The sequence below is a fragment of the Schistocerca americana genome, chromosome 2 (genome assembly GCF_021461395.2).
Source record: "Schistocerca americana isolate TAMUIC-IGC-003095 chromosome 2, iqSchAmer2.1, whole genome shotgun sequence".
Classification (NCBI taxonomy): Eukaryota; Metazoa; Arthropoda; class Insecta; order Orthoptera; family Acrididae; genus Schistocerca; species Schistocerca americana.
Window position 1 is genome coordinate 1022864391 of NC_060120.1, and position 18528 is coordinate 1022882918.

Here is an 18528-nt window from a genome sequence, read left to right on the forward strand (position 1 = left end):
AAAGCGATACAATAAAGGATCTGTTTGAAAAATTTCAACGGACTGGGAACGCGACGGATGAACGTGCTGGAAAGGTAGGGCGACTGCGTACGGCAACCACAGAGGGCAACGCGCAGCTAGTGCAGCAGGTGATCCAACAACGGCCTCGGGTTTCCGTTCGCCGTGTTGCAGCTGCGGTCCAAATGACGCCAACGTCCACGTATCGTCTCATGCGCCAGAGTTTACACCTCTATCCATACAAAATTCAAATGCGGCAACCCCTCAGCGCCGCTACCATTGCTGCACGAGAGACATTCGCCAACGATGTAGTGCACAGGATTGATGACGGCGATATGCATGTGGGCAGCATTTGGTTTGCTGACGAAGCTTATTTTTACCTGGACGGCTTCGTCAATAAACAGAACTGGCGCATATGGGGAACCGAAGAGCCCCATGTTGCAGTCCCATGGTCCCTGCATCCTCAAAAAGTACTGGTCTGGGCCGCCATTTCTTCCAAAGGAATCATTGACCCATTTTTCAGATCCGAAACGATTACTGCATCACGCTATCTGGACATTCTTCGTGAATTTGTGGTGGTACAAACTGCCTTAGACGACACTGCAAACACCTCGTGGTTTATGCAAGATGGTGCCCGGCCACATCGCACGGCCGACGTCTTTAATTTCCTGAATGAATATTTCGATGATCGTGTGATTGCTTTGGGCTATCCGAAACATACAGAAGGCGGCGTGGATTGGCCTCCCTATTCGCCAGACATGAACCCCTGTGACTTCTTTCTGTGGGGACACTTGAAAGACCAGGTGTACCGCCAGAATCCAGAAACAATTGAACAGCTGAAGCAGTACATCTCGTCTGCATGTGAAGCCATTCCGCCAGACATGTTGTCAAAGGTTTCGGGTAATTTCATTCAGAGACTACGCCATATTATTGCTACGCATGGTGGATATGTGGAAAATATCGTACTATAGAGTTTCCCAGACCGCAGCGCCATCTGTTGGTGACAATTGTAACTACTGTAATTTCGAAAGTTTGTCTGCCTGAAAATGTACTGTTGTCCCAAGCATATTGCAACAAACGGTGTATTTCTATCGCTGCTCGTTTAGTTTTTATTGCCGTTTCAAATATACCGGTCATTTTTGAAACACCCTGTAGATACACCACAGCCTACAATACAATCAGAATATACCACAGCTTCGCTGTACCTTCTCAATTCAAGTACCACTATCTAAGCCAGCTCCGCCAACATAGGAGCAACACGACATCACTGTGTCTTGGCATTTCAAATCCTTGTCACACATTAATGACAGCACCCATACTGCTGTGGGCACACTGAAGGGAGTGCAGTGCTTTACAGTCGTCGTAATGGAACCTTTCTTCTGCAATCCTTCCCCGAGTCCAAGCTTCTGTATTTTTTGAATGTACCGAGGAAACACCATTTGCTACGCCAGCCAAATGTCAAAATGACAGCTGGCCACATCGCTTGTTAACCACTGCAGTCCCAGTGCTCTCCTTCCTCCACCAGTCTCTCTGACTCCACTGCACTGACTGTTTCTCCAGGGTCCGTCTCGTTTGCTAGCGTAAATTCACTGCCGCTCCACTGCAGTGCCCTCATCTGACGACTGTGGCCAACCCTTTGGCCAGCTATGCTAATGAAAAAGATGAGCATAGCAGATCCGCCTTGTTAGGCCTGGCATGGAACTCAAGGCTTATCGTCTGGCCATAGCTCCCCCCCCCCCCCCACCCCCAGTACTCTCTCAAGTTGCTGTGGCAGCTTCCACTCCCTACAGCTACCACTATATCCACCTGCTATCACCTGCCTGTGCATCGAACCTCTAGCAGTCTGTCCAGGCTCCACTTTTCGGTGGCTATCCCTCACAGCCAATAACTCCATGATGTAAACAGGACCCAATGGCATGTCCTGCATAGACTGATAACACACATAATCTGTTGCCTCTCCTGACAGGATCCAGAGATGGCTTCTGGTTCATGCTACTTTCAAGTCATGTCGTTTTGCCACCGCAGACCTCAGAGTGTCTCTGCCTATCCCAGTTCCGCCGACGCATGTTTCCCATGATTAAGGCGCCACACCTGCGCTAGAGCGACCAGTTGGGTCGGCAGTAAATCAGAAGAACCCCAAAAACTCTGTTTGACGGCACAAACTCCATGCCCCCTCCAACCCACAAAACTGGACGCCACCCAACCAGTAAGGCAACAGAGCACCGTATTATCGTAGATCGCTGGAAGAACGTAAAGTACCTAGCGACTGGAAGAAAGCGCAGGTCGTTCCCATTTTCAAGAAGGGTCATAAATCAGATGGGAATAATTATAGGCCTATTTCGCTTACGTCAATCTGTTGTAGAATAATGGAACATGTTTTGTGTTCTCGTATTATGACGTTCTTAGATAATACAAATCTCCTTCATCATAACCAACATGGATTCCGCAAACAGAGATCATGTGAAACTCAGCTCGCCCTATTTGCCCAAGAAATTCACAGTGCCGTAGACACTGGCGAGCAGATTGATGCCGTATTCCTGGACTTCAGGAAGGCATTTGATACGGTTCCGCACTTACGTTTAGTGAAAAAAATACGAGCTTACGGAATATCGGACCAGGTTTGTGATTGGATTCAGGATTTCCTAGAAGAAAGAACACAACATGTCATTCTTAACGGTTCAAAATCTGCAGATGTGGAGGTAATTTCGGGAGTACCGCAGGGAAGCGTGATAGGACCTTTATTGTTTACAATATACATAAATGACTTAGTTGACAACATCGGTAGCTCCGTGAGGCTATTTGCAGATGACACGGTTGTCTACAAGAAAGTAGCAACATCAGAAGACTCGTACGTACTCCAGGAGGACCTGCAGAGGATTAATGCATGGTGCGACAGCTGGCAGCTTTCCCTAAACGTAGATAAATGTAATATAATGCGCATACATAGGGGCAGAAATCCATTCCAGTACGATTATGCCATAGGTGGTAAATCATTGGAAGCGGTAACGACCGTAAAATACTTAGGAGTTACTATCCGGAGCGATCTGAAGTGGAATGATCACATAAAACAAATAGTGGGAAAAGCAGGCGCCAGGTTGAGATTCATAGGAAGAATTCTAAGAAAATGTGACTCATCGACGAAAGAAGTAGCTTACAAAACGCTTGTTCGTCCGATTCTTGAGTATTGCTCATCAGTATGGGACCCTTACCAGGTTGGATTAATAGAAGAGATAGACATGATCCAGCGAAAAGCAGCGCGATTCGTCATGGGGACATTTAGTCAGCGCGAGAGCGTTACGGAGATGCTGAACAAGCTCCAGTGGCGGACACTTCAAGAAAGGCGTTACGCAATACGGAGAGGTTTATTATCGAAATTACGAGAGAGCACATTCCGGGAAGAGATGGGCAACATATTACTACCGCCCACATATATCTCGCGTAATGATCACAACGAAAAGATCCGAGAAATTGGAGCAAATACGGAGACTTACAAGCAGTCGTTCTTCCCACGCACAATTAGTGAATGGAACAGGGAAGGGGGGATCAGATAGTGGTACAATAAGTACCCTCCGCCACACACCGTAAAGTGGCTCGCGGAGTATAGATGTAGATGTAGATAGCAGTTAGCTCCATCTTCTCCATTGGCGATCGTGGCAATCAGTCGCAGTTCCAGAACGACAAGCATTGCGAGACGTTCAGCCTATGGTCCGTCAGCCTGAAAAGTCACGTTTGCTGCTGAAGGGGTGACCATCAGCAGGCGCCAACACCTATAACCTCAACACTCTGTACGTTCGTTGGATGACGTTTCCCGGCACAGGTTCCTATTCTCAATTTGTTCCTCACAACACCATCTACAACCCCTCAAATTTTATCAGTATCATGTTCTAACAGTCTCTATTTACTGAGGGCTTAAAATGGAGGGCAGTTAATCTGAACAGGCTATACTATACTTAGTGAAGTCATTAATTAAAGAACTGTGATATTTCTAAGTTGGCATGAGAAAGGCTTGCTGTATATGACATACTCACTGCTGAAGAATTACTGCTTTCTAACACCATTTCCTAGCAGCCATGAACATATCGATAAAAACCCCAATATCTCGTTAAAGCACTCCGTGATCAGGCCACAAGTGGCCTATCGGGACCATCCGACCGCCCTGTCATACTCAGCTGAGGATGTGGATAGGAGAGGCGTGTGGTCAACATACCGATCTCGCGGTCGTTATGATGGTTTTCTTTGACCGGAGCCGCTACTGTTTGGTCGAGTAGCTCCTCAATTGGCATCACGAGGCTAAGTGAACCCCGAAAAGTGGCAACAGCGCATGACGGCCCAGATGGTCACCAATCCAACAGCCAGCCATGCCCGGACAGCACTTCGATGATCTGACGGGAACTGGTGTATCCACTGAGGCAACGCCGTCGCTAATATCTCGTTAAGTACATGCTCAATTTTGAAGAAACTTGTCGAAATTTGCTTTCTTGGTGCGCTTCTTGCATTGACCGTGTAATATTTACTGTACAAGTTTTTATTAGCGATTCTAAAATGAATGTACAATGGGCTGTGATGTCATCATTGGAATCTTGATATGGACGGTTGACAGAGTGGTCAGTTGTGTGTAAACAGATGGCAGCTATGAGGAAGCCTCATTTGCTTCCCCACAAACACTACCTTTTTACACGCGCAGTAGTAACTATACTCACTGATAGCTGATCGTATACAGAGAGAATGTTAATTGTGATTACTCTGAACTGCCAATGTACTGATGAGTAGTGTTAATCTTTCTGTGTATAAACATGTATGAGCACAGGCGTGTCTGTGTGTGTGTGTGTGTGTGTGTGTGTGTGTGTGTGTGTGTGTACGTGCGTGCGTGTTTTTCAAAATTTCATTTCTGTGACTGCACATACTTTTTATTGCGACACATGTTTTCTTACAGGAAGTTTCTCCAGGTTTAGTGCTAACTGAGGGAATAACAAACGTAGCGGCTGCTGCTCCAAAGGGAAACGATTTCTTCTCCAAATTGAACGATATACCTTCTTTGGAATCAGAAGACGTAGCAGGAGCTGTTCTTTATATGTTGTCCCAGCATCCTCGCGTTCAGGTGTGTACCATGCGCTATAGAATCGATGGAGTGGAGGTTCGGGTTCATTCCGTGTAGACTGATAATTTCACTTTAAAATAATTCGAGACTTCATCCATGTTTACCCAGTAATCTCTGTAATAAGATGTTTGAACGGTGACTACCTAGTGTGAAGTGACCTAATAGCTCAGATCGAGCACTTCTACTTTTTTTTCTTTTTTTGCTTAATAATTATCATGTACCAGCTACAAAGTTTTATGTGGGAGTTGTGTGTAGCGGCTCTAGCTCGCGTAGTTTTATCACTATGCTTTGGCCTCCGCTATGCAATTAATTGGACTAACAGCAAGTTCCAGAAAACCAAACACATCAACACTCGGCAACTCTAAGATAGCCACCACACTCTACCTGGATGTAGTATCACTTGGTACGACTTAGGAGACAGGGCTCATCAAAGTAGTAGGTGTAACATGAAATATTTTAACGGCGGGAATTGTGGGTATAGACAGACGAATATTATGATGAACATTATTCAGTACATGATGTAAAAGGCAATATTTTGTTTGACAGCGGCTGATAAAGTAACATTTTTTCTACATCAGAGCTTAGAAGTACACCTTAAAGTATGAAAACATCATTATAGAAAATACAAAAACTGCTGAATGACACAGCTTGTAGAAAACGATACAACATTAAGTACAGCAAATAATCCACTTAATAAACGAAAAATTATGAGTTGACTTAGATGGAAAAAAGATTTCGGTAAGAGCAGGAGGAGATCCGAAATTAAACGTCAAGTAACGGCTTTATATTGTTGAAGATATTTTTATTACAGAACTGCAGCTGCTCATTGAGAATGAGGCTGTCATTTCGAGAAAGATGTTTAAAAATTTTTAGTTCTTCAAGAATATCTAATCTACGCCCTTTCTTCTCGGTGTGCAAAATGTTGATATCGTCACTAGCATGAGGCGCGTGACCTGTAATCATAAGGTAGTCGGCAAAAGACGAGTTTTGGGTGCTAGTGTCATTTTTTTCTTAAAAGATGTTCTTTGTATCAGACTGTAAAGGCACGTCCTATTGTCCTACGTAGTAAGAAGAGCAGGTGTCGCAGAAAATCTTATAGACGCCAGAACTTTCTAAAGGGGAACGAGTCGATTTTAAATTATGAAAGAATTTTTTTTTTCAAATTATTATTGGTAGAAAAGGCAGCGTTGCAGTTGTATTTATTACGAAGAAGGCGTTGGATCTGATAGGAGATGGGCCCCAAGAATATTTTTTTGGGTTAGATTCAATAATAGAGGTGCCGAGCGTAGTAATTCATTTAACAGTTTCCTTTTTAAGGATGTCATCTACTACGCCGTGTTCGTATTCGTTATTAACTGCTATCGTTTTGAGTAAATTGATTTCATCATTGAATTTTTCTTTCGAAAGTGGAATAGAAGTAGCTCGTTGGATGGCAGAGTAAAAGAAAGTGGTCTTATGAGATTGTAAGCACCAAGTCAAGAAAGTTTAATTGGCGGGTCTCGATTTCGGGTTCGATGGTGAAAGGTTTTTTCTCATGAAGTTCATTGAAGAGATTGAAAATTCGTTCAGTGCCATCAGCAGGTCCCTTGTAGAAGACTAAAATATCATCAACGTATCTGAAATAGGAGAGAATGCCCAATGCTGTAACTGTATAACAGTTGAAAAACTTTTCTTCTAGAGAGTGGATGAAAATATTGACAAAAATACCAGCTAAGAGATTTCCCATAGCGAGACCCTCGGATTCCTGATACATTAGTTCATTAAATTCAAAATAGTTGTTTATGACTACAACTGTGATGAGATTCATGAAGTCCGTGATTTGTTCACGTGAAAGATCATTTTTGAAATGATGTTAATTTTTTTCTACGATTGTAAGCGTTTCTTGCACAGGGACGTTAGATTAAGATTTTTGGTGTCTAATGAAAATAACTTGGTGTCTGAATTGCATTATAAATCTTTTATTTTATGGACTAAGGTGTGACTATTGGGGATGGAATAATTGTTCTCGGAAAACAATGATTTTTTTTTTAGAGTTTCATGCAGAAATTTGGCCAAATCATGGTACGCGCTATTCATACTATTAGATATCGGCCGTATCGGGAGATTAGGTTTGTGAATTTGACATTGAGACCGAAGTTTTTGGGGCTGATGCTACCTGCAGCTCGACATATGCGAGCAGCCCGTAGAGGCTCGCTTTCCACGCACTTTACTTTAAAATTGTGACTAAAGCTTTTTCGCTAAATATTTATTTTATACATGAGGTGTAAGTACTGCTTCTTCTTGTACTGTTAATCAGTTTCACACTGTATTTCTATGCTTCTACATGAGCAAAAAGTTACCACGTCTGCTGTTGACATACAAAACTTTGCCTGTGGGTTCATGTACTAAATACTGTTCATTTTAACATTCAGCTGTCGATATTTTAAATATTAAGTTGCCTACTTATATTTACGGCTACTAGATGGCACTCTTGGTGTAATATTCACCTGCCCGCACTTGCCAACGCTCTTAATAGCTGCTGGCAACATCTAAAACTATTTGTTCCTGAATACTGGACCCCTTTTGGGATCAAAATAAGTTGCGTCAAGTCTTTATGTCGCTTGTTTTTATTGCTGGTACTGTTCCAGTGTGCTGAGCTGTTGGTTGGAAAAATAAACACGTTACTTACAACAAAAGTCGGCAAGGAATAAATATACTAAGAAGCAGAAGTGACTATGTCCAATTCTTTGAATAAGTTTCGTCATGCTGTTTATGAACTTACACAAAGAGTCTTACTACAAGGTTTTGTTCTCTAAAGACTTTCTCTTTGTTTGTAAAGTTACTCTAAAACATTATACTCTTCGACACAACACAGTAAATACAAGCGAAGTTTGCCAATTTTTAAATATTTAGATCTCGATTGTCACCGGTTGCAAGAAAATGTGGTGCAGCTGAAATTTATTGTGAATAAATCTCCCTTGAACCTCCCTTAAAATCTTGTTCAATTTCTTCCTTAGATCCGTTATATAATAGTACTATAGCAGATATCTTGGTCAATTATGTTGAAATTCAATTTTTCAAAAATAATCCAGAAATAACAAGTAAAATTATGTACTACATAAGATATGTTGATGACACATTGCTATTATATAACGGTTCTAAGGAAGAAATTGATGCTTTCGCTAACAACTTAAATAATTTACATCCAAAACTTGTATTTACAGTAGTACACGAAAGTAACAATAATACTAATTTCCTGGACCTCACAATTGCAAACAAGAATGGAAAACATAATATCGCTATTTATAGAAAACCCACGTCAACCGATGTAATAATAAATGCTACACTATGCTATCCATTAAGATACAAAATGGCATTTTTTAAAAACTATGATACATAGGATACTGAAATTACCTCTTCAACCTGATGCAATCCAGAAGGAAATTGATACTTTAAAACAGATAGCAGTTGCTAACAATTATAATTCCCATCAGGGTGATCTCTTATATCAAAAATTACTAGAAATAAATGATGCTGTTATAAATTCCAAGAAGAGATTTACAAAAATGACATACATGGGACCTATTTCAGATAAAATAAATAAATTATTTAAGAATACAAGCGTGACAATAGCATTTAAAACCAATAACCCACTACAGATGAAACTGAAACACACAATTGGGGAATCAAATATTACCAAAAGTCAGGCGTTTACAAAATAATATGTAATGACTGAGAAACAATATATGGGCCAAACTGGCCGTAAGTTTCTAACACGTTTTAAAGGACATACTACTGGTATTGCACGTACCAAATCAATATTTGGTCATCATCTTGATGGATACTATCATTCTGAGGGTTGCATTTCTAACAATTTGAAGATATTACATACTGTGCCAAAAGGACTACTGCTAAATACTTTAGAAGAAATTGAAATCTTTTCACTTCACAAAAGTAATCCATTATCTGTTTTAAACGAACAACTTCAGTTCAAAGACAAACATTTCTTTGAGCTTTTCAATGAGCTGGTTTAGAATGTTCACTCTTCAGTCCTATGTTTTATAAAATTATTTAGACTTTAAGAAATATTTTATCTTTACTTTTCAATTTTATTTCAGCAAACATTATTTTATGACTGAGTATCTGTTTTAGAATGTTTGGTTAAGCTTTTAAACTGCATATTGCTAATTCACATCCTTATTTTTTACGGCTCATAGTATTATAATCTTATATTCCTTCCATTTTTTTATTATTTTTATTTGTTTATAAGACTGGCATACAACTTAAAGAACACCAATGCCTTTTAAAAATTGTCACATGCAATAAAAAATGCAATCTACATACGAACTTCATAGACAATATTTCATAAATATGAACAACTACTTCGTATCGTATTTGTGCAGTATGTAGTATACGTGTCAGCTAAAGATTATTGCAACCTACTCACTGAAAATCGTTTCAATAAAGACATGTTGCTGCACAATGTACATCGTCTGACGATGACAGTCTTCGCCATTCCACTTTTGCATCAACTTCGTTAGAAAGAAGCCTGGTGGTACATCTTTGCACTGGCGTTTGTCCTCACCATGACAACCACTAGTTCGCATATCAAATTTACAACTTTAGTGGAAAGAAGCTTCCTGCCTCATCTTTGGAACGGCGTCCAACTTCACCATGGCAACCAGTGGTTCCAAATGGTTCACTAACAGGCCTTGAGAGGGCAACCCATGAACTGCCAAACCGAAGTTCATTTATCTTACATATTAAATATTTTTAACGCTTCTTAATTGACAATAGCTGTTCAATAAGCTAAGTTTAGTGTGTGTTTATTTTTATTTCTTGACAATGTTCTTTAACTAAGAAATTTTACATTGTTATTCGACTTATAACTCATTGGTTAGTAATGACATCATGCCGTCAGAAGTGGGCGCAACCTCCATTGTATATAGTAAGACGTGCACTGGTTTCTCCAATAGTGATTCTCCAGATGAAAGGGGTTCCTACTCAATGGCAATTCATCGTTTTATAGCTTTATAACTTTAAGTATTTTCTTTAATGTTTGTAGCCCTCTAATTAAAGCTTTGTATATTACTTGTAGGTCTGAAGATGACCACAGAGTGGTCGAAACCGGTCACCTTAATAAATATAAATCGCGTTCAAGACTGTTTTAGTAGTAAATATTTGTAACAGATTGATCACTGCCTCTCCCATAATGTATACAAAGGTAATATAATAAAGAGTGAATATAATAAAGTGTGAATTTCCTTGTCAGTCTGTTAACACCTCCCAGCTGCTTTCCATCTTCTAAAAACCACGATGTAAGCAAAACGACAAGCGAAGATGATCTTCTCACAACCTTCTAAACTCATCTGCAGTTAGTTTCGATTGCGGAAACGAAGAATTAACCCACAAAAAATTTCTGGCGTAGAGAAGTTATGGATCACAGGAAGATGGGGCTCGGCAGGCGCAGACGCCCAAACAAACTTATTTGAAACATACATCTAGCCAGAATTCGATTATGAAACTGTGCAATGTTATTCTTAAAGAATCAATCTAATAAATTACGCAACAAAAAAAATCGAATTTTTTCACACTCTTGCCGACGTCTGCCCTTAAAACGGCCGTACCGCTTTTCGTTAGAGCATTGTTAGGCGTTAGTCGCAATTCGACTAATAGCTTCGTTAATATGGAGGCGCATCGGGCGGAAAACTATTACCAAAACTCGTGGGGTATGTTGGAAACCATCTATTCAGCATAATGACCTGGTAGCCGATTACTTAGCCACTGTAATACTCGGCGGTACCAGACAAATTTTTGTCTTTTCTGTTTGATTGTAATAGTCTTCGAAAACTCTGTCATCCATACCGTATGCAACAACATTTCTGCTTGTGGCTATGCATTGTTCATGCAGTAATTCGTCTGTAAGGTAAGTAATTTTCTGTGGACGAAGGGCTGCTAAGAGCGTGGAGTTGTGAATACACCGGATTATGAGAAAACATATGGAGAGGAAAATGGCTTCTTTAGTGGATTTCACTGATAGAGAGATGAATTAAGAAAAAAACTATGACTGTCATACAATGTTTCCTAATAGCCTCTGTGCTACGTTCGCATTTTGAGAGACTGGCGGTGAGACGACGCCTCATGTCAGAAGGCCAATCTATTCTGTATAAAAAGAAAAGTGTAATTCTTAATTATTTGCAAGCTCTTAACGCCATTCTCAATTCCTGTTGCAGGTGCGCGATATAATTGTATTACCGACTGGCACTCCGTTCTAAGACAAAGCAAGGTCCTGCTGCCATCTGCTAACGTTTGTATAGATGTGCTAGGGTAAGAATAGTAATGCTATGTTACTGTTGTATTAGCGGAAAAGCTTTAAAGAATAAACAGCCTTTTGTTAAACAGTGAGCGTCATTTTTTTCTACACAACCAAACTTTCAGTTAAACAGTCAAAATGATACTACATTTCTGGATCATCGTTTATGGTATGGATTTTGAATGCTGTAAGAGGTAACGTACAAAATTTAGTCTTCTTCCAAGGAAAAATTTCGCAGGTAATCGATGAATTTATTTCAATCGTCGAATACAATCTACTGGACTTTCTTCCTTTCTGAGGTAAGGCTTATGATATGGCTGGCACCTTGTTCACCAACAACCCTAAAACGTTAATTATTGGTTAATAATTTGTAAGACGGCAATTCAGATTTTTAAACAGCTGGTTCTAGTTTCCGATGATTAGCTGGGTTCACGTCAGTGTCGGCAGGGTAACGATTCGCAGCTCATATTTGGTATAACGTGCCAAAACGTGGCTACTAACTGAGATGGAACGTCTCCTGCTTATGCAGATAAAATGCACAAATTACTTACACGTACACATATATCGAACACGCTCTAGGGTCAACATATTTTTATGTTACATTTGATTTTGTTATTGTATTTAGCACAAAGGCTGTTTTCTGCAACTATTCACGTTAGCCTAACCCGTGGGAGCCTGCTCATCTCTGTGTGACTACTGCAGCCTGCATTCATTTCAACTGACATATGGTATTGAAGCCTATGTCTCCTTTTTTGTACTATTCTCAGGCCGCATCAGCACCAAACTGCCAGTTCTTTGATGCCTCGGGATATCTCCAAACTGATCCCTTCTTTCCGTGAATATGTTCCGTAAATTTGTTTTCTGCGCATTTCGATCAGTACTTCTTCATTAGTTAGTGGATTTACCATCCAGTCTTCAACATTCTTCTGTATCACTACAATTTAAAAGCTTCTATATTCTACGAATAAAAAGGAAACGCGCAACGAAAGAATTTTCCGAATGGGAAGAAATCTGTAGATGTAATGGACATGTACAGACAAATGATTACAACTTCAGAAAAATTGAAAGATTTATTCAAGAGGAGTCAATAACGCGTTGATCCACATCTGGCCCTTATGCAACAGGATACTCTGCTTAGCATTGATTGACAAAGTTTTTAGATATTCTCCTTGTTGTGACTTGGCAAGACAGCCAAGCCACTATGAGATAGCCGAAAGGCACGCGTTTAAGCTCACGCAGGCTGGCGTGAGGTCTGGAACAGTTAAAGGAGTCTAGTAAAAAAAGTACGTAGCTTCTGGAATACTTAACTTTAATCCGTAATTGGTGAACATCGGTCTGACGGTACATGCATCACAAGATGAATAGCAAATGATAATGGCGCCTTGCTAGGTCGTAGCAAATGACGTAGCTGAAGGCTATGCTAACTATCGTCTCGGCAAATGAGAACGTAATTTGTCAGTGAACCATCGCTAGCAAAGTCGGCTGTACAACTGGGGCGAGTGCTAGGAAGTCTCTCTAGACCTGCCGTGTGGCGGCGCTCGGTCTACAATCACTGATACTAGCGACACGCGGGTCTGACGTATACTAACGGACCGCGGCCGATTTAAAAGTTACCACCTAGCAAGTGTGGTGTCTGGCGGTGACACCACACTCCTGATGGATATAGTTCCATATTCTGTCCAACTGGCACGTCAAACCATCAAAATTCTGAGCTGGTTGGAGTGCTCTGCCCACATTGCTCCCAACGTTCTCAATTGGGGAGTTATCTGGCGACCATGATGGCCAAGTAAGGTTTGGAAAGCACGATGACAAGCGGTAGAAACTCACGCCGTGCGGGCAGGCATTATCTTGCTGAAATGTAAGCCCAGGATGGCTTACAATGAAGGGCAGCAAACCGGGTATAGAATATCGTCGCCACTCCCTCACCACCAGGCACCTCAAGTATACAGGATGAGTCACCTAACATTACCGCTGGATGTATTTCGTAAACCACATCAAATACTGACGAATCGATTCCACAGACCGAACGTGAGGAGAGGGGCTAGTGTAACTGGTTAATACAAACCATAAAAAAATGCACGGAAGTATGTTTTTTAACACAAACCTACGTTTTTTTAAATGGAACCCCGTTAGTTTTGTTAGCACATCTGAACATATAAACAAATACGTAATCAGTGCCGTTTGTTGCATTGTAAAACGTTAATTACATCCGGAGATATTGTAACCTAAAGTTGACGCTTGAGTACCACTCCTCCGCTGTTCGATCGTGTGTATCGGAGAGCACCGAATTACGTAGGGATCCAAAGGGAACGGTGATGGACCTTAGGTACAGAAGAGACTGGAATAGCACATTACGTCCACATGCTAACTGTTGTGACTTGGCAAGACAGCCAAGTCACAATGAGAGGAAGCCGAAAGGCACGCGTTAAGCTCACGCAGATTGGCGTGAGGTCTGGAACAGTTAAAGGAATTAATAGTAGCAAATAAAGTACGTAGTTGATATAATACTTAACTTTAATCCACAATTGTAGAACATCTTTCTTGACGGTACATGTTGTAACCACAATATAAAATAATATCAAATGCTATGGCGCCTTGCTAGGTCGTAGCAAATGACGTAGCTGAAGGCTATGCTAACTATCGTCTCGGAAAATGAGAGCGTAGTTGTCATTGATCCATCTCTGGCAAAGTCGGCTGTACAACTGGGGCGAGTGCTAGTACATCTCTCTAGACCTGCCGTGTGGCGGCGCTCGGTCTGCAATCACTGACAGTAGCGACACGCGGGTCCGACGTGTACTAACGGACCGCGGCCGATTTAAAGGCTACCACCTAGCAAGTGTGGTGTCTGGCGGTGACACCACACTAACACCTTTTTATTGGTCTTTCTCACTGACGCACATGTACATTACCATGAGGGGTGAGGTACACGTACACACGTGGTTTCCGTTTTCAATTGCGGAGTGGAATAGAGTGTGTCCCGACATGTCAGGTCAATAGATGTTCAATGTGGTGGCCATCATTTGCTGCACACAATTGCAATCCATGGCGTAATGAATGTCGTATACGCCGCAGTACATCTGGTGTAATGTCGCCGCAGACTGCCACAATACGTAGTTTCATATCCTCTGGGGTTGTAGGCACATCACGGTACACATTCTCCTTTAACGTACCCCACAGAAAGAAGTCCAGAGGTGTAAGATCAGGAGAACGGGCTGGCCAATTTATGCGTCCTCCACGTCCTATGAAACGCCCGTCGAACATGCTGTCAAGGGTCAGCCTAGTGTTAATTGCGGAATGTGAAGGTACACCATCATGCTGATACCACATACGTCGACGAGTTTCCAGTGGGACATTTGCGAGCAACGTTGGCAGATCATTCTGTAGAAACACGATGTATGTTGCAGCTGTTTGGGCCCCTGCAATAAAGTGAGGACCAATGAGGTGGTCGCCAATGATTCCGTACCATACATTTACAGTCCACGGTCGCTGTCGCTCTACCTGTCTGAGCCCGCGAGGATTGTCCACGGACCAGTAATGAATGTTCCGTAGATTCACTGTCCCGTGGTTTGTGAAACCCGCTTCATCGGTAAACAGGTAGAACTGCAACGCATTCTCTGTTAATGCCCATTGACAGAATTGCACTCGATGACTAAAGTCATCACCATGTAATTGCTGATGTAGCGACACATGAAACGGGTGAAAGCGGTGACGATGCAGTATGCGCATGACACTACTTTGACTCAGTTCACCGGCTCTCGCAATGTCCCGTATACTCATGTGTGGGTTCATGGCAACAGCAGCTAACACACCAACTGCACCCGCTTCTCCTGTGACGGGCCTGTTACGGACCCGTTTGCGTGCTACGACCATACCTGTTGCATACAGTTGGTGGTAGATGTTTTGCAATGTGCGGCACGTTGGATGCTCTCTGTCCGAGTACCGTTCTGCATACACCCTGCGGGCTTCAGCTGCATTTCGTCGACACTCGCCATAGGTGAGTATCATCTCCGCCTTTTCAGAGTTCGAATAAACCATGGTCACAGTTCCTACAACACTACACTATCACAGACGTCTGGTAAAACGGTGTACTACAGTTGGTCTGCGTGCGGAGACGAATGCAGAATAACAATAGCAGCAAGCGCTACATACGGACACTGTGACAGCTAGACCAAACCACAACAGTGCACTACAGCCACACTCGTAAACACGGTCGTCATCGTAAACATGTCCCTGCAGATGCTGCTCGCCGACCGTGGCCCGTGTTTGTTACAACACGCAACTGAACGTCGGAGGTTTCAAGCGTCAACTTTAGATTACAATTTCTCCGGATGTAATTAACATTTTACAATGCAACGAACAGCGCTGATTACGTATTTGTTTATATGTTCAAATGTGCTAACAAAACTAACGGGGTTCCATTATAAAAAAACGTAGGTTTGTGTTAAAAAACATACTTCCTTGCATTTTTGTATGGTTTGTATCAACAATTACACTAGCCCCTCTCCTCACGTTCGGTCTGTGGAATCGGTTCGTCAGTATTTGATGTGGTTTACGAAATATATCCAGCGGTTACGTTAGGTGACTCACCCTGTATATATCGTAACTGCTTATGGTTGGGGAATAACAGTTTACTGTGGACAGATACACAGATAGAGAAAGAGAGAGAGTAGGGGAAAAGAGAGAGAGTGAGAGAGAGAGAGATCAGGTAATCCACAGGTAGCATTCAGGAAAATCAGGGCAATCATGCACCTTGCTCACCAACAATGGTCGAACACCACCTACACTGCTGATAGATCGAGTGGAGTGAGATGGAGAATACTTCCTCTCTTTGTTACAACTGAAGCGGCGAACTGCCGTAACACTAGGCTCCCCTCCAGCTACCGTAAGGCCAACAGACCGATCCGTCAGAGATACCATCAACAGAAGAGGATGATGTGCATTAACTGCTTTAATAACTTTTATTACAGATCTAATTCCCAACAACATTTCCTGAATTCAATGGTTATTATAATCATTCCATCACAAGTAGGCACTCTTCCATCAGTGTAACATTCTTTAGTTCTTGTCTAAAACTCATTGTACACGTATGAAATCAGTGGTTTGATTTCCACGTGGCAGTGGTGAGCCACTCATTATGGTATTCCTTATCCCCTTCGAACGATTTGCTGTAGTAAATCGATTAGCTGATTGCTTTAACGACTTACCTTTTTTTGTGATATGTTACAATACAGCGTCACCGGTCTATTGCGGTCTAACTGTGTTGATGAGGCAGTAAATTTATCCACAGGGCAGTGACTGCGTCACTGCAATTCACTTTGGAGGTGTGGCAGTGGGACTTGTAGTCCTGTACCACCCTCTGACGGTGACAGTACTGCATGAGTCAGGCAGAAAAATTTAGCCTAACGTGGGCAGGTATGATTGGAAAGTATTGGACGTGTAGAATGGGGGCTAGTCCCGCCAAAGGACGCGTCCGTGGTGGGCGTGCCAGGCCTATCGTTAGTCATGGTCGGAATCCGATTCCTCTAGGATGGTTAGGGGAACCGGATGTCGATGCCAGCGGCGTGGAAGTGTGGTCCCAAACTGGCGTAACCCATGGACAGTGTCCCGCAAGGCATCCACTTTCTCATAGAGCCGCCGCGCGTTGTTGCGTATGGTCGTCTTTAGGGGGACGATATCCGCTTCCTCGTGGAGAGTGACAATTCTCGTGAGTGGCGGGGCGTGCAGGCTTCACCTGAGCACCTTGTTCTGCAGGCGCTGCAATGTCCGCATCCTGGTGACACTAATCGTGGCCCATGCAGCAGATCCATACGTGAGGGCAGGCATGATATGTGTTCGGTAAATGCGGAGCTTGGTATGCAGGTTAAGTTCCCTACTGCGAAAGAGCGGGTACAAAGCCCTGGTTAGCTTTTGCCCCTTGTTGGTGACATACTCCGCATGACAGTGGAAGAGCAACTTGTGGTCCACCTGGACCCCGAGATAGGTGGTTGTCGGGGACCAGGGCACCTGCACACCTGCAATCGAAATATTGCGGCGGAGGACTGGGCGCCGTTTCGTGAAGTAAACTGCCGTAGTTTTGGCGGCATTGAGAGCTATTTTGTTTGTCCGGCACCAGGTGATAAGGTGTCCACTTGTCTCTGGAGGCGGGCGACGACGGCGTCAGTAATGCGGCCATTGGTGTATAGTGCTGTGTCGTCAGCGTATTGTACAAGGTGGCACTCGGGGATGACCGGCATATCATTGACATAGATATTAAAAAGGATGGGAGATAGCACCGAGCCTTGCGGAGTGCCTGCCGACAATTGGCGAATGCCAGAACGCATTCCCCGTTGAGCCACTAGGAAAGTCCTACCACGGAGGAAGTCATCCACGATCTTGACATAAATATCTGGTATAGCGGTCTGTGTCAGCATCTTGTGTACGAGGTTGTCTCGCCAGATCTTGTCGTAGGTGTTTTGCAAGTCCAGAAAAACGGCAGCTGTCGACTTGGCAGTGTTGAAGCCTTTGCTGATGTGTTCAGTGATCCGTAAGACCTGAAGTTCAGCAGAGAGGTGCGACGTGAATCCAAACTGTTCAGGACGGATCGTCCCAGCTGCCGCAAGAGGATGGGAAAGTCGGTGAAGGATTACAGATTCAAGGACCTTCGCCATAGTGTTTGGGAGGCTGATGGACCTGTTGTTAGTGGGGACTGTAGGGTCCTTAAACCTCTTGGGGATCGCAATCAGCTTGACTTGTTTCGACTGAGGGGAGAAAATACCAGATGTTACTTGTAGTCCGGGGTGATATGTCACAATACAGCATCACCGGTCTATTGCGGTCTAACTGTGTTGGTGAGGCAGTAAATTTCCACAGGGCAGTGACTGCGTCACTGCAATTCACTTTGGAGGTGTGGCGGTGGGACTTGTAGTCCCGTACCACCCTCTGACGGTGATAGTACTACATGAATCAGGCAGAAAAATTTTGCCTTAACATGAGCAGGTGAAGGTGTGGCGGTGGGACTTATAGTCCCGTGGCGTGCTGTGTTACCAGATGTGAGCTTCGAAGTTTATATACACTCCTGGAAATGGAAAAAAGAACACATTGACACCGGTGTGTCAGACCCACCATACTTGCTCCGGACACTGCGAGAGGGCTGTACAAGCAA

The 18528-nt window shown here is 42.9% G+C and overlaps 1 protein-coding gene across 1 annotated transcript in view; it reads left to right on the forward strand.

Moving 5' to 3' along the window:
• Window positions 1–11413, forward strand: part of LOC124594640 (dehydrogenase/reductase SDR family member 11-like) — a 91623-nt gene extending 80210 nt beyond the window's left edge. The window contains exons 5-6 of the mRNA XM_047133008.1: window positions 4931–5095; window positions 11308–11413. Of these exons, the coding sequence (XP_046988964.1) occupies window positions 4931–5095; window positions 11308–11349 (207 nt within the window). The 3' untranslated portion in view covers window positions 11350–11413. The remainder of the gene's footprint in view (window positions 1–4930; window positions 5096–11307) is intronic.
• The last annotated feature ends 7115 nt before the right edge of the window (window positions 11414–18528 follow it).